The sequence below is a fragment of the Protomyctophum bolini genome (assembly GCF_963924005.1).
Source record: "Protomyctophum bolini genome assembly, chromosome: 13".
NCBI lineage: Eukaryota > Metazoa > Chordata > Actinopteri > Myctophiformes > Myctophidae > Protomyctophum > Protomyctophum bolini.
Window position 1 is genome coordinate 18232476 of NC_137874.1, and position 14636 is coordinate 18247111.

General features: G+C 41.3%; 1 protein-coding gene across 1 annotated transcript in view; it reads left to right on the forward strand.

The window, feature by feature from the left end:
- The first annotated feature begins 2932 nt into the window (after window positions 1–2932).
- LOC308326744 (CXADR-like membrane protein) overlaps window positions 2933–14636 on the forward strand; it is a 108378-nt gene continuing 96674 nt past the window's right edge. The window contains exon 1 of the mRNA XM_080779754.1: window positions 2933–3245. Within this exon, the coding sequence (XP_080635880.1) occupies window positions 3212–3245 (34 nt within the window). The 5' untranslated portion in view covers window positions 2933–3211. The remainder of the gene's footprint in view (window positions 3246–14636) is intronic.

Below are 14636 nucleotides of genomic sequence, written 5' to 3' on the forward strand. Positions count from 1 at the left end.
TTGTTAGGTTTGTATTGTTGTGGAGGACAGTGAAAGCTGTTATTGGTGCAAAAACTTTTTGAATATGTTTAAAGGCTTGCCACTTTGAGACAGAGACGGCAATAAACTACAATGCGGGACGTTGCAGGAAACAATGATAATGTCCAAAGCCTTTGTTGAGCCACGACGAATCCCTGAGCAAGGAGAAACACAGGGGCTGCTGCTATACCCTTGATGCATTTTTAATGAGCCTTGTCTCTGTTCCACTCACTGCTATTTCAGGAGGAAATTTCACAGGCAACGCACATCTGAGATGTGCGTTTCTATTGTCTTTGTCAGGCTGATGCTAGAAAGACAACTGTTTGAAGGTACCATTAACCAGGGGATATAGTTCTTGGCAATAATTGTTATACTGAAGTTGTATTTCATCAGATCATAGCCCCAGACGTGACACTCATCCTGCTACACAGAGTGCAAATTAATTAAGAGGCAAATGTTTAGTCTCATACCACCACTTTGTGTCTCTTTGTGAATTAGATGCTTGGAACTTTATTGTTAATATTTTTTTAAAGAGTCAATACAGAGGCTAATCTACAGTTTATAGATTTATTTATTCACTCAGTTACTTGTCAGGTTTGTGTAGGATAATATGCATTTTAGTGATTGATCGTGTTATGGGACAAAATCTGAGAAATGTCATCTCATTTTCTGTATCTTGCCTGACTATCAAATTGATGTTCTGCACAGATAAGCTTGGAAATAGATGGTTTGTATTAGCCCATATTCTGCTGATGCATGGTTGTGATCTTGCACATTGTTTGTTGCTTGGATTCTGAAGGTCCTGTTATTATCATCCTAAACAATTCAGGTTATAATATCCCATGATGAAAATGACATGTATTAATTAAGTCAAGATTTGAAGCCAATTCTTAGAGCAAGCAAACATGTTGGCAGACAGATCCCCCAGTTTGGAATAATACAAAGGGCAGCTGACAGTCAATATATGAATATAACCTGAACTACAGAATGCTCATAGAACTGTCAGTTATATATGACAGTGTGGAAACAGCAGGCACATGTTTACTTAATGAGCCCCCCTCCCCCCCACCCTTTCTCCATCTTATAGCTTATTGTTGAAGGCTGAAGCTTAAGTATCAGCTGGCTGGGCAATAAACCCAAAACATACCAACAGATCTTCCTACGTCTGCATCTCGCTTAATGAGATGCAGCTTTATTTCAAGATGTTTTTCCCCCATGTCCTAATTGATTTGATTGACATTTTAATAATCAACTAAATTGATAGTCTGATTTGCAATGCGGCATTTAGAGCTATGGATGGACCAGAGCTTGTGTGTGTGTGTGTTTGTGTGCTTGTATGTGTGTGTGTGTGTGTGTGTGTGTGTGTGTGTGTGTGTGTGTGTGTGTGTGTGTGTGTGTGTGTGTGTGCTTGACTGTGTGTGTGTGTGTGTCAGTGTGTGTTACAATTTATTAATTGTAATCGAGGCAAAAGTTTGAAATAGGCATTTACCAGCCCTCTCAAATTGCTAGACATAGCCATGTTGAGGACCAACAAGTGTTAATTATTGTAATTCTAATGTCAATCAATCAAACACATGTAATTCAGACAGTTTGAAAGAATACCAGACATCTCACCCCGGGGTGAGTTGTCTGCACTTTTTGGTGAGTTGTCTGCACTTTTTAGTGAGTTGTCCGGACAACTCACCAAAAAGAGTAAAAGGGGTGAGTTATCTTGTTACCGTTTGAAACACCTGTGGTCCCCAACGGCAACATGCCAGGTAGCCTACATGGGTACGTGTACGTAGGTAGGACTAGGTATAGTCTACATTTGAAATTCCTGAACAGTAAAATGATTAGGCCTACAGCCTACTGTTCTCTATCACTCTATTTGTAACTCCAAGGATTTGCAGCGGGTGTAACGCAGCAGGTATGCAGCCAAACAACGACAACAGTGCGGGGATAATAGGCTAGGCTACTACTAGCCCCGCAAGCAGAACCCGAATGTAGTAAAGTGTCTGACATTTTTAAGACTTTACTTGCATTGGGTCCTGCTTCAAGTGGGGCTGTCGCCAGTTACGCACAAACAAATACAATGTAACACGCCATGAGACGGACTTCTGCGCGCTTTGGCCATGGTTATTCATGTATTGACTTACGAATGTGCGAACTATAAGTACCTTACATACCATACCGACACATCTCCTGTGTCGCGGAAGCCGTTAAGTATTTTTAATCCATGATTGATTAAAAATGTCGCTTCTTCCTACCTTGTTTATTGACACCTCATTGCACCGCCTATCTGGCTAGCTAGTGGTGCTACAGCTATGACGGAGCAGATCAAAGGCAGGGACATAGCCCGCAAAGCCAACCGCACATCGGGAGGCGGTACAATAAACGGTAAATAAACAAGAAGAAATCAAAGCGACATTTTTAATCAAACATGGATTAAAAATACTTAACGGCTTCCGCGACACAGGAGATTTTATCAGAGGTATGTAAGGTACTTATAGTTCGCACATCCGTAAACAAACACAATAAAAAGCGTCCTAATTCCGCGCCGATGGACTAAACGATGAGTGTGTGTATATCCGCGTCCCAACAATCGCATTGAAAAATCTTAGCTTGACCAGGAACCCTACGGGTCAGCCCGGTTCGGTTCGGATTGGGCTGACCCAGGGGGTTCCGAGAGGGGCTAGGCTACTACCTGCACGGATGGGACAATCACGCTCGTCCCGCAGGGGGATGGATGCAGTGGTGCATGATACAGGCTACTGCGAGTAAACTGTAGAGGTCCCCCTTTTCCAGGGTGCTACAGTACGTGCACACCTTGCACCTCCTCTGAGAGAGAGAGAGAGAGAGAGAGAGAGAGAGAGCTGGGAGGGGGAGAAACAGGCAGCGCTGCGTGTGTGTTTGCAGCGCCTCGGACATGCACTGCTCTGTCGGTCAAGTGAACTGACGTTTTGCTGGTGTGGTGATTATTATTATTATTGCAAAGAGAAGATGCTGCTATGAATGAACGGGACCCTGCTGCTGCTAGAATAACCGCGTGCTGCTGCTCGAGACATGCGGGTATCACTCACTCCTCGCCAGTATAAGGTCATCATCATAGCTACTATACAGTAGTTACAGTAAAGTCGTTAGCCTGATAGTCAAACGGAAAGAAGACGTCGAGGTGTGACATTTCGAGTGGAATTTCCCTCTGCTGCATACCGCGATGCCTGTCTCGATTGTGATTCTGTTCTTCCTGGGTAAGTTCACAGCAATTATTTTCGACTATATAATTCTTTTTGAGGTTTATGACATGGCTTTGTAAAGAAACCCCCCAGACTTCGATATGTTGCAGATCTTTCGCCGTTTAAATTGATAACTTGTTTGTTGCATAGATCAATACAATATACAATAAGCATTGCATGAGTTTGCTTTTTGTCGAGAATAACTATACTGCCAAGCCAGGGCAAGCAATTAAAAGTAAAGAACATTTCACCTTTTCTTATCAACAAGGTTGTGGATGCGCATGTTCAAATGAAAGGTGGAATAACACTTAATTTAACAATCACATTTTTAAGAAGGGCTGGGGAGCTTGTCCAACTGTCAAGGGTGGATATGAGGCAGACCACTCAGCAGAGCATACAGTATGCTGTAGCAATACATAAACAGAACCCTAACTTTGTGGAATTATTCAATGTTTGTATGAACCTTTACAATCAAATGTTTCTATTTTAGAGTACTGGTTGTTGTAGGCTACACCAGTTAGGACCTGTAGTCTAGTATGCAGTGACTATTCTGCAGTAGAAAGGCTAATGTGCCTTTCTACTGCCCATTAAGTAATGTAATGTAATTACTTTATGGGCATGAAAGAGAGTAACGTCAGTTATTCAACTACAGTACAAAGTTGCACAAATGTAATTGTGTTCCACTCAACCTGCATTGTGTCATTTTTGAACATGTTAATTGTGGATATTGTGGAATTGTATGGCTAGTTATTTATTTATTATGAATTCTTCATGGTCCTCCAAGGTTAAGGTGAAGCAATATTAGCATTTTGGAAAATGCCGGAGCTACTGCCTCTGAAACTCATTTCAACACAGGGAGGGTGTTGCCAGACAGACACTTGGAAAAGATGGTCTTTTCTTACTGTAGGCTATGTGCCTGTCATTTGCTTATAATGTGTTTTTGGTTGAGTAGCCTATGCCTTCAGTTCAGACCCATGCATGGCCATGTCCCACCCAGCCTCATAATGACTCATAACCATGGGGAGGGCACGCCATCACAATTAACACTTGATATACTTAGTTGCGCACCACTGTCTCGCACCAACAAATAGCAGATCTACAAGCTCACAACGTGTCGCAGCACGACACGTTGTGAGCTTGTAGGTCTGGCATTGTCAGTGCGAGACACTTATGTGCAACCAAGTGTTGTTAACCAGGCTTCAGTTTTCTTGTCCATGGGGTGATGATGAGAGCTTTCATTAGTTGCATTATGGTTGCAAGTTCGACAGGCCATGGCAACGGCATCATGTTCTACCTCATGGCACTGCCGCCGGGCCCTCCACAGTTTAAACAAAACTTGCCCCTCGAAATTTGTTAGAAATGATGTAACTTTGAATCATTCTGACTTTGGTTAGGACTTTTACTTTTTGTTGGTAATGTTCCTTCCTAAGTGGCCAAGTGGGTTATAGTTGTTGAAGCAAGCTATCGCCCTCTTTTGTGAAAGACATAAATTACAGTAAGTGTGGTGGTGACTTTGTGGTAAATCACCTCATTACCGAGCTATAGCCTCACACCTCTGTCATGAGCACATTCAAGACGTGCTGTGCTGAAATGCGATTATCATTCAACATCTGCTTTCTTCTTGTGTAACCTTGAAGATAAAGTATAGGCCTGTCGTCCTAAGCGACAACTTGCACTATAAGTTATTTCTCCAATTCGTATAGAAAAAAAAGCCCTTTAGACAGTTAGTCTCTGATGAAAAAGGATTTGAATTACTGTTGTCATCATTTCAGCCGGACATACATACTGTACTGTACACTTAACTCGCCCGCTCTCCCCTTGCGTTTGTCTCCTTCAGACAATGGCTCACCATTTCACACTCTATTTTTAGAACGCTTTGATTGCGACCTTTATGATAATCTATATTTGTTTTTACCCTGTCCGTCCTGTGTGCAGTGCAGAAATCACAGAGATTCTCATTCTCTATATCAGCAGTGCAGTACACCAAACCTGTCGTGTTTTTGGTATATGTTTTCCCTCAATACCTTTATAATTATAATTATTTTATGAAGTTGTAAACAACGACTTATGCCATATCTATCCCCCCCCTTGTCTCTATATATAGAGTAGATCACCAGGGGCAGGCCAAGGGATCTGTCAAGTGTGGAGATGACAGAACTCTGCAGCGCCAGAGGTTGGGATGTGACATCTTGCAGTGCTCTAGCCTCGAATCACTGGCAGCCTCGATCCCTCATTGCCTTGTCATCTCTTCTTCTCTCTCTCTGCCTTGGTCTGTCTCGCTCGCTAACCTATTTCACGAGTGACCTAAGCCAGTGAATCTCAACCTTTTGAATTGCAAGCCCCCCCCCCCACCCAATATGCACTAGGCACCCATTTGATTCAAATTCGTATCTCTGGGACCCCAGAGTTGCCTTTTTAATTTGACATTTTGGACCCTTGTTGGTCCCCGTACGTACGCAACGTCGAGAACAGAGACCTAAGCAGTGAAGACGAGGCGCAAGTGCAATGGTACTGTATATTGTAGATTCCGACTGGGTATTGTAGGAGGAGTGCTGTCGCTGTCCGTTAACTTTGCCATGCAAAGGCTTGCCCTGTCATAAACATGCCATCCCTTCTTCAGACGGGCTAGTATTCAACTGGGGTCATGGTGTTCGCCACTTGCTCTCCCCTCTCAGGTGCCAAACGCGTCAGCGGGTTGTTTCACGACATGTCAAGTCCCTCAGTCCACTGGACCGTGACAACAAAGTCCTGTGCATGAGTCACATCGAGCTCCAAGGGACAGAGGGAAAGATAAAAAAAAAAACCCAATGGTTTGCCTTGGTGAGCTCAGTGAGTTGTTTCAAAGCGAGAAATGTGTTATTACCCACAACAAATGGAAAATTGATTTAGTTGGAATGCAGTAAATAAACACCATACTTAGTTTCTGTTTGCAAAGTACTAAACCCAGGTGAAAACTGGCGCCTGCGTTGCTGTAGATATATATATCTACAATATAATCTCAATTACATTGGTGTAACAAAAAAACAGCTATGCATACAGTATAGTTCTAAGGTGACACGCACAGCACTTGCGTAGTCCATTCTGTGATGCAGAGATCCAATTCCATGGTAAAGTCAATTACAGCACACACTTACCACCTCTGCATTGATTTATTACAAAAGGTCAACATTTCGGTCGCAAGGACCTTTATCAAGATCATGAAACACTAGATTAAATACTACTAAATATGTTATCACGTTCTTTGAGACATCGAGGTGTCTTGTTAAATCGAAACGTTTGCCTTCTCTATGTAATTATTTCCATTGCTGAAATAATGCATTAATCACCAGGCGCTGTGATTGAAAGGGATCTATAAAGGTAAAGCCATACTCCATTGATTGGGGTCCTCCAGGGCTCTACAATTAGGCCCCCAGCCATTTTCCCTCCAAATCCCTTTGCAGACAATTAGCTGATCTACAAGCTCACATTGTGACGCATTGTGAGCTTGTAGATCTGCTATCTTCGCAGAACGTTCGCCAATGTTCACAGACTGTTTGCCTACTGTACAGTTTGCCTACTGTACATGCCCAGAATATGGACGCCAGGGCTCATGTGGTTAAGTAGTATTGTTAGATCTACAGTAGCCTACTGCACATTAATTAATATACACATGACCTGTCCTTGCATCAGTATGAAAGTGACCCCCATGACCTGAAACCACGTCTATGATGATGTCACAGGCGCACACTTCCGCATATTGCCAATGAAACACAGAAGATATAGGACTATTTCTTCCAAAACATACTGCATACGGTATATAATATTCAACAGAACAGTAGGATTTAGGTGTATATTTGGCCCCCTCCTTTTTTCTCCCTTTACATCAGATCTTTACCAAAAATAGCCAATCTTACAAGCTCGCTGTGAGCTTGTAGATCTGCTATTTGTTCCAAAAATGTTCCATAAATGCTTGCCTATTACGACATACCGGAATAGGGATGTTTAACGTTCAAGTATAGCTAAAATTAAAATAATAATGAATACAGCAAGATGATCCTGCAAGCGAAAAAACCCATATTGTGCAGCTGGTAAACACATGTGCGGCTGACCTCCGTGAGACTGTGTGTGAGTACTGTTGTACTGTATATGCACAGGCGTGTGTGAAGGGTGAGGGTGAGTTTTAATTAGCTGAGCACAGCACAGCAGGAGGCGGGGGGGGGGGGGGGAGGGGAGGGGGCACCTCTTACTGAGCGCCTCTTCTCCGGGCTGACGGGAATCACTGTGACACTAAGACCTCACCCCTCCAGTCCCTCCCTGTCACCCTGGCTGCCCACACTCCATCCACCCATCCATCCATCCATCCACGGCCCTGCTGCCGTCTCCTACTCCTCTGTCCACTCCATACAGTGTTTATTTATTTTTTATTTTATTTATTTTATTTTTACTTAACCACATTAAGACCTGAGGCCGGTTGCTATATTAGTGGTGCTCATACCTTTGTAATGTCAAAGACCCCCACAATTATGTATTATGTACAGTATTTGGCTGAACCCCTCAAAATATGTTGTTCCAGGGATCCCCAGACGCAAGGATTTGAGTTAAAAGAAACGTCCACTACTTCAGCAAATGTACTTTCTTCAAAACGAATTCACGCTCGCTACAATGACATGGCCCAGGACAGGGATGTCCGGTTGAAAGTGGTTAACTCTAAAAGTAGCGGATATGTTGTTTCAGAATAATACTCTGGCATTCTATTATGCTGATTGGATTGTGTTAACTTGCTCAGTTTCTCTGTACTGTGATCCACTGAACTGTAGCTTATTTTGAGCACTGAGAATCACACATAACGTCGCTGTCGGGTGGAAACCTTGTATGTCCAAAACCGGTAGAATTACCTGCCTTCCAATGGATCCAATGGATCCGGTTATTATTTTAGTCACAAAAACCTTGTTAATACTGTTCATTGGTTAAATATTAACAAAACACAGACACACTTTCAATAAAAAAAGAAGAAACAAATCTGATCCACAGAGTACGACACATTGTGAGCTTGTACATCAGCTAGGCTATTTCTGCTACTTTTCCACAACAATGTATATGATAAAGTAGGGCTCTAAATTGTGGAGGGTTAAAACTGTTACTTTTCAGGATTCAAATATAAAAAAATATATATCAAAAGTAGCAGATCTGAGATCTGCAGTCGCTCATTTTGAGCTTGCTTGATCTGCTACTTTAGATTATTTTGTGTGACGCAGTGTTGTATGATCAAGTAGGGTGTACATTTACGAATAAACATCCAAAGTTAAAATATGGATATGCGTTGTGCGAGGTTTCTGCCCGACAGGCAGCGAGGATAATCACTTAAATGACTCCTGGACGCAGAGCAGGGACTGTCCTGTTGACGTGAGTGCTGGGTGGGGCTGTCGTCTGCTTCCAGTTAGCTGTAATGAAGACCACATGCTCATCATGTTTGCATGGTGGAAATGAGTATGATATTCATTTCCAAAATATTTTTCTTGCGACGCTAATTCCACCCGCCCTGTAGATTTATAGACTCTTTTACGTGTGTGTGTGTGTGTGTGTGTGCGTGCACGCGTTTGTTTGTGTTAATGTGAGAGGGGGAGGGGTGCATACAATAAGTGGGTCTGTCTACGTGGAGTGGCCATTATTATTCGTAGTGCTTAATGGATTTGATTTTCAACGAATGAGTGTGTGTGTGTGTGTGTGTGTGTGTGTGTGTGTGTGTGTGTGTGTGTGTGTTGGCGGAGCAGGGGGTGTTCCAGTGTGCTTTGAAAAGTAAACATCCATGAAAGTCAACTATCACGCTGACTGTGGTGTTCTATAGGGAGTCATAATGTTCATCTGGATTAGAACTGTGAAGCAGTCTGAACAGTTGAAGGTTGCAGATGGCATCTATAGGCATGTTGTGCTTAGGGATGGATGATAATCGTTATTATCGTATATCGTGATAAAAACAATCCACTCACAATAATCGTATCGAGGAGATTTTTAACTTCGTTAAATTGTCCTCTGTCATACACTAGGAATTAGATTTTGGTGAGCTACACATTCAGTGCCACTTAAACCCTCTATACAGTATACAACAGACCTTATTTCACTCTACACAGATTACGTAAGTACCGATCCAGGAAATGACGTTGACGCTTTACAAATTTGTTTACATTTTCCGTGAATGAAACAAGTGTTGTGATTGGTCGGAAAATATCGTATCTGGGGGAAATACATCTGACGGATGTTCTGGTCCGACACTTCCGACTATGCATTCTCTGCCTTAGGTTGTGACCAGGCTTTTCTCTTCGCAAGTAAGGCTAAGACCAAGGCTAGGGTTCAAGTGATTGACAAAAGTGCAAAGTTAAGTTTTGATTATCGTGATAATATTGTTAATCGCCCTAGTTGTGCTCTGAGAGGAACTGTCCATGTCCTTCTGTAGATGGAATATACTATACGGATTACAGTAACAACGACCTGGTGACACACAACACATACTATTTACAGTTAGCCATTAGGCGCTTATTCATTTACAGTTGTACGCATTTGGTTTTGGGCTAGAGGATTATGTTGGTCTGATGGCGAGATCATTAATTTGGAAGGAAATTAATATCGTAAAAGCAATATGACAACGCTGCTGTAGGGTGTGATGGCCTTTCACACATTTCACCCGCTCAATAATTGGAGCTGAAATCCTTTTTTTTTGTTCCACTGCTGACTATAACGTGAAACGCGTACATCTTCTCCAATTGAATCTTCAAACAACATTCTTCGTTCAAAAGCTTTTATTTGTTTGAATACATTTACATACAGTACTACAGTGACTTTGACTTTGAGTATTAGTACTGGGGTGTCCTGTGAGGTATACAGGCTCACTAACGAACACTAGTGACTAATGAACGTGATGAATGGAGCGCCTTATCTTCTCCGGGAATGATATGGAAAATATGGAGAATTGATCTGTTTGTTGAGTACATTAAACTCAGCCATTACGCTGAGGTTAGTGAACAGCTATGCTTATGAAGCAGTTCTGCTAAGCTGTGCAATTTCTCTCTCTCTCTCTCTCTCTCTCTCTCTCTCTCTCTCTCTCCCCCCTCCAGTCTCTTTCTCTCCGTCATTGTCTCTCTCTCTCATTTTGTCTCTCCCCTTCTGTCTAATCCCTTCCCTTTTTCTCTTTGTCTTCCCCTTTTTGCTCACTTGGCCTGTCCTAACAGATGGCGCTCTAAGCATTTTACAAGTCATTAGACCCAACATCAGGATGAAATGAGGCCTTCACGCACTGAGCCTTGTTGGACCTATACAGATGTGTGTAACATACACTGTTTTTGGAATTGTGTTTGGAATTTAATTCTGGAATGCACAAACCCTCCCTGCTGTTGTTGGTCATGCAAATCATGCAGTAATTAAACATCACTATTCTAATTGCTTGATCTTGTAATGCCATGCAGTGTCACTGCAGCTCCACATGGCATCTAGTTTTGCCACATCTTAATCATTTAAAAAAAAGGACAAATGCTTGTCCGGGTTATATAGTCTTGCCTCTCGCAATTGTCAAATGCTTCCGTCATACAGTCTTGAAGCTCTATCATGAGTAGGCAATAAAGCGGAACTGAAGCCTCCTCCCCACTTTGTTCCGTCTTTACAATCGCGCAAATGTGTCCTAATATAAATTAGAAATCATCTAAGCATATATAGCTTGCTGCTTAGCAGGAATAGAAATTAAAAATAAATAAAATGTAAATATATTTTCACGGACGGAAATGGCAGCTTCCTCACTCGTATTTCAGCAGCGGTAGTTCCAGACTATAGCATTCAGAGATTGTGTAATAGTTGTCTGGCTACGCGAGACTAGGGTTATTATAGTGGCAAGTTCCCTCGTCCTTGTTTGCCTTTTTGCACTGGTACAAGACTGACAAATTGCACTTTAGTACAAAATGTGTGCTCTTAATACAGGCACTGTTTTCTCCCCAGCTCACCATTGTGTTCTCAGTGGCTGTCTCTCTCCTGTCTATTCCTGCCCATTTTACCTTGCTGCTCATGCAGGCTGACAGCCTAACTGTAGTGTGCATGGCTGCCAGAATGCTAAGGTTCCCGTTCCCCCTCACATGCCTTACTTGGCCTTGTCTGTAGTTAGAAGTAGCATTTAGGAAAACGACATACCATACCATTTACACAAAGTATCACGACTAGGTGAAAACCTAGTGGCTTTGCATGAAAAACTAGTGGGCTATTAACAATCCCACCAGACACCATAAGTGGTATCGTGAGGCAGTGAAATGCGCCAAATAAGCAAAAAAGAAGAGCCCTCATCCGGCCAACCCGGAAGTGATTGTCCTCCATTGTCGTCGGCAGTCCGGTATGCTTAGCGCAAACTCGAATTAATGTTTTATTAAGCTCCCAACATGGTGCTTTATCCCATTCTGAGCACTACAGTAAAAACCATTAACCCATTCAGGCCTGACGTCGAAATTAAAAAAAAAGAAAGAAATCGGAAAGATTTGAGGCACATTTTAACGATTTTTCAAAAATAGCCTACATAGCCTACAAGTTCATAGCGCGCCACTCGGTGGCGCGCTATGAGCTTGTAGATATGCTATTTTTCAATAGCTAAATTATAACATAATGTATGTAACCACCAAAAGGGGTTCCCACTCAAAATGGGTTAATGACCGCACGCACGCAAGATGGCCAAGATGGTAATATTAGCTTTTCTCGAAATATCTCGTGGATGGCATGAGTGTTTGAAACAATGGAAAAACGAAGTGGTGGGGCGCCCAGTGGCCTAGTGCTCCAGGCGCATGCCACATATACAGCCTGACAGCGTGTTGCGTGTTCAAGTCCCGTTCATGACTATACCTTGCATTTGAAATAAACTAGACAACATCTATAACTACTGTTATTTGAATAACAAATGCTGTCTCATGTTTTGGGTTTCATTGTGTTTGATTTAAACAGACATTTCAATTCTTCAGCAAAAAAATAATTGAAATAAACAATGGAGGACCCTGGCAACTATGACATATTTAAGGTGAGACACCCCAGGTGAAATCATGATTTTTCATTTTTTTTTTTTTTTGCTATTTTGCTTCCTAAACATGTTTTCTTTCAAACTAAAGCAAAATACACATTAAAAATACAGATTTAGATGTTTAGTTGGATAGTTTATTTTAGCCAATGACAGCTCGTTTTTCGGGGTGAAAAGCCACAATCTCTATTTTCATGATTGGTTGTTGGTACAAAGGAAGTGACCATATTTGGATCAGACCACAGTCATCTTGAGGTCCAGACCTTTCCAATGATATATGCCATTATATGTTCTTGCCAAGTTTTGGATGAGATATTTTGTCTCAAAATAGTGGCTTCAAATAAAACGTTTTGGAATTTTACAATACAAATCTTTAAAGGCCGTTTTCTCAAAATGAGTTTCCCTCATACTTGGGACAAAGAATCTCCACTTCAGTTGAACTCACATACACCAAACTTTCCAGTCTTATTCCTAACTATATTCCGCAGACATTTACACATGGATTTGTTGATATATCATTCACAGCCTGATTTACATCACATTTTATACCAAAAAAATGCCGAAAATTGGGTTTTTTATGCCTGTTGACACTATTTTCTGATTTGTGGAGTGATAATTAGAGATATCAAAAATCCCATGTGTAATTTTCTTTGTCTCTAATGTGTCAACAAAATGAAATGATAATTTTGAACCTGGCTTTATCCGATCTTCAGATTTATCGTCCCGAAATGTATGCAAATTAGCGCATATAATGCCTAATTTGCATATTTAAACATATAATTTCAGAAAACTTGTAATACAAAAAATCTTAGTTTTAATATAAGTAATCAACTGGAGAAGTTTCATTGTGATAGCTATTATTTAACTTTTTTTCCCTATTCACCTGGGGTGTCTCGCCTTAATGGAAGGAAGGGACATAACAAAATAACAAGGGCCTCCGGTTTTGTTGTTGCAGAAATAATGAGCACAAACATTGTCTCGTTATACATTTCCTTCCAGTCATGCCAATAACGTTTCCATTTGAACTGAATTCCTGACATTGTATGATATGGAAATATAATAGGACTCCCATGTCTATATATAATAATTATTATTATTATGTCTGTAGTATCCTCCCAGTAACCACATTAATACACATTAACATGAATCTAACATTGATAAGTAAAAAACAAAAGTAAATAAATAAATAAACAGGTCGTTGTTATTTGTCATAAGTAGGACTAAGTAGGCCTACAGTATAAATGATTAATAAACCAGTTGGCATGGCTAATCTGGGCGGCTATACAGGCCACAGCAGTAGCATGGTTAGTTCACAACAAGTAATGGCACCACATGAACAACATATTGTATTATGTCAAGGACCACCAAACCAATTGCTTTGTGGCAGACGCCCATCTGAAAAGATCGTGTGCCCATAAAACCTTTTATTTTTTTTTGTTAAAATGTATTAAATTATTTTCAAGGTATTTGAAAATAGCAGATATACAACCTCACAATGTATGTAGCCTGTATAGGTTAAAATGGTTAAACTGATTTAGATTCTATATGAACTAACATGGCCCCTCAAAGACCCCTGGGGGTCCGCGGAACCCACTTTGAGAACCACTGATCCGCTGATCATTCCCACCGAGTTTCATGAGAATCCACCCATCTGATCTCGATGTTTCACCTTGACCCTTGACCTTAACCTCTGACCTTTTCAAACCGAAAAGTGATTTGTGTCCTTTTTTTGGGTGGCCTACATTCCCACCAGGTTTCATGAAAATCCGCCCAGCCGTTCTCATGTTACGTTGCTAACAAACACACACGCACGCACGCACACACACACACACACACACACACACACACACACACACACACACACAGAGAAGATAAATTACGTACGTTGCTGCGGTGCAGGGTAATTGGTGTTCACGGAGAAACTGAAAGTTTTTGTGTCATCAACATCAGATGCTAATGTCAACACTTCTACAGAGTTTGGAGTCACCTCGTTATGCCCGATCACATCAGCCTAGTAGCAGCCTAGTAGCAGGGGTAACAGGTACGCTCGCCACTTTTCCATCTCGCCCCACTACTCTACCTAGCTGTAAATAACAAACATTATTATTTAAAAGGTAACATATTAATTTATCATTGTTAAGTTCACTCTGTATATCCACGGGCATAATAGCATGATGATGCCATTACAAAACATGGGCTACATGGAAGAAATGTGATTAATAAAACGAAATTAACTGCTAGAAGGTCCTAAATTAACTTAATTAAGCAGTCACCGTCTCTGTGACATGTTGTTCTTTCTAAATTTTACAGAGTATAGAGATCGACTACTATGCAATCAAATAAATCTGTATACAAGATATTTCAGAGAGGGAGGGAAATACTAAATTAACTGT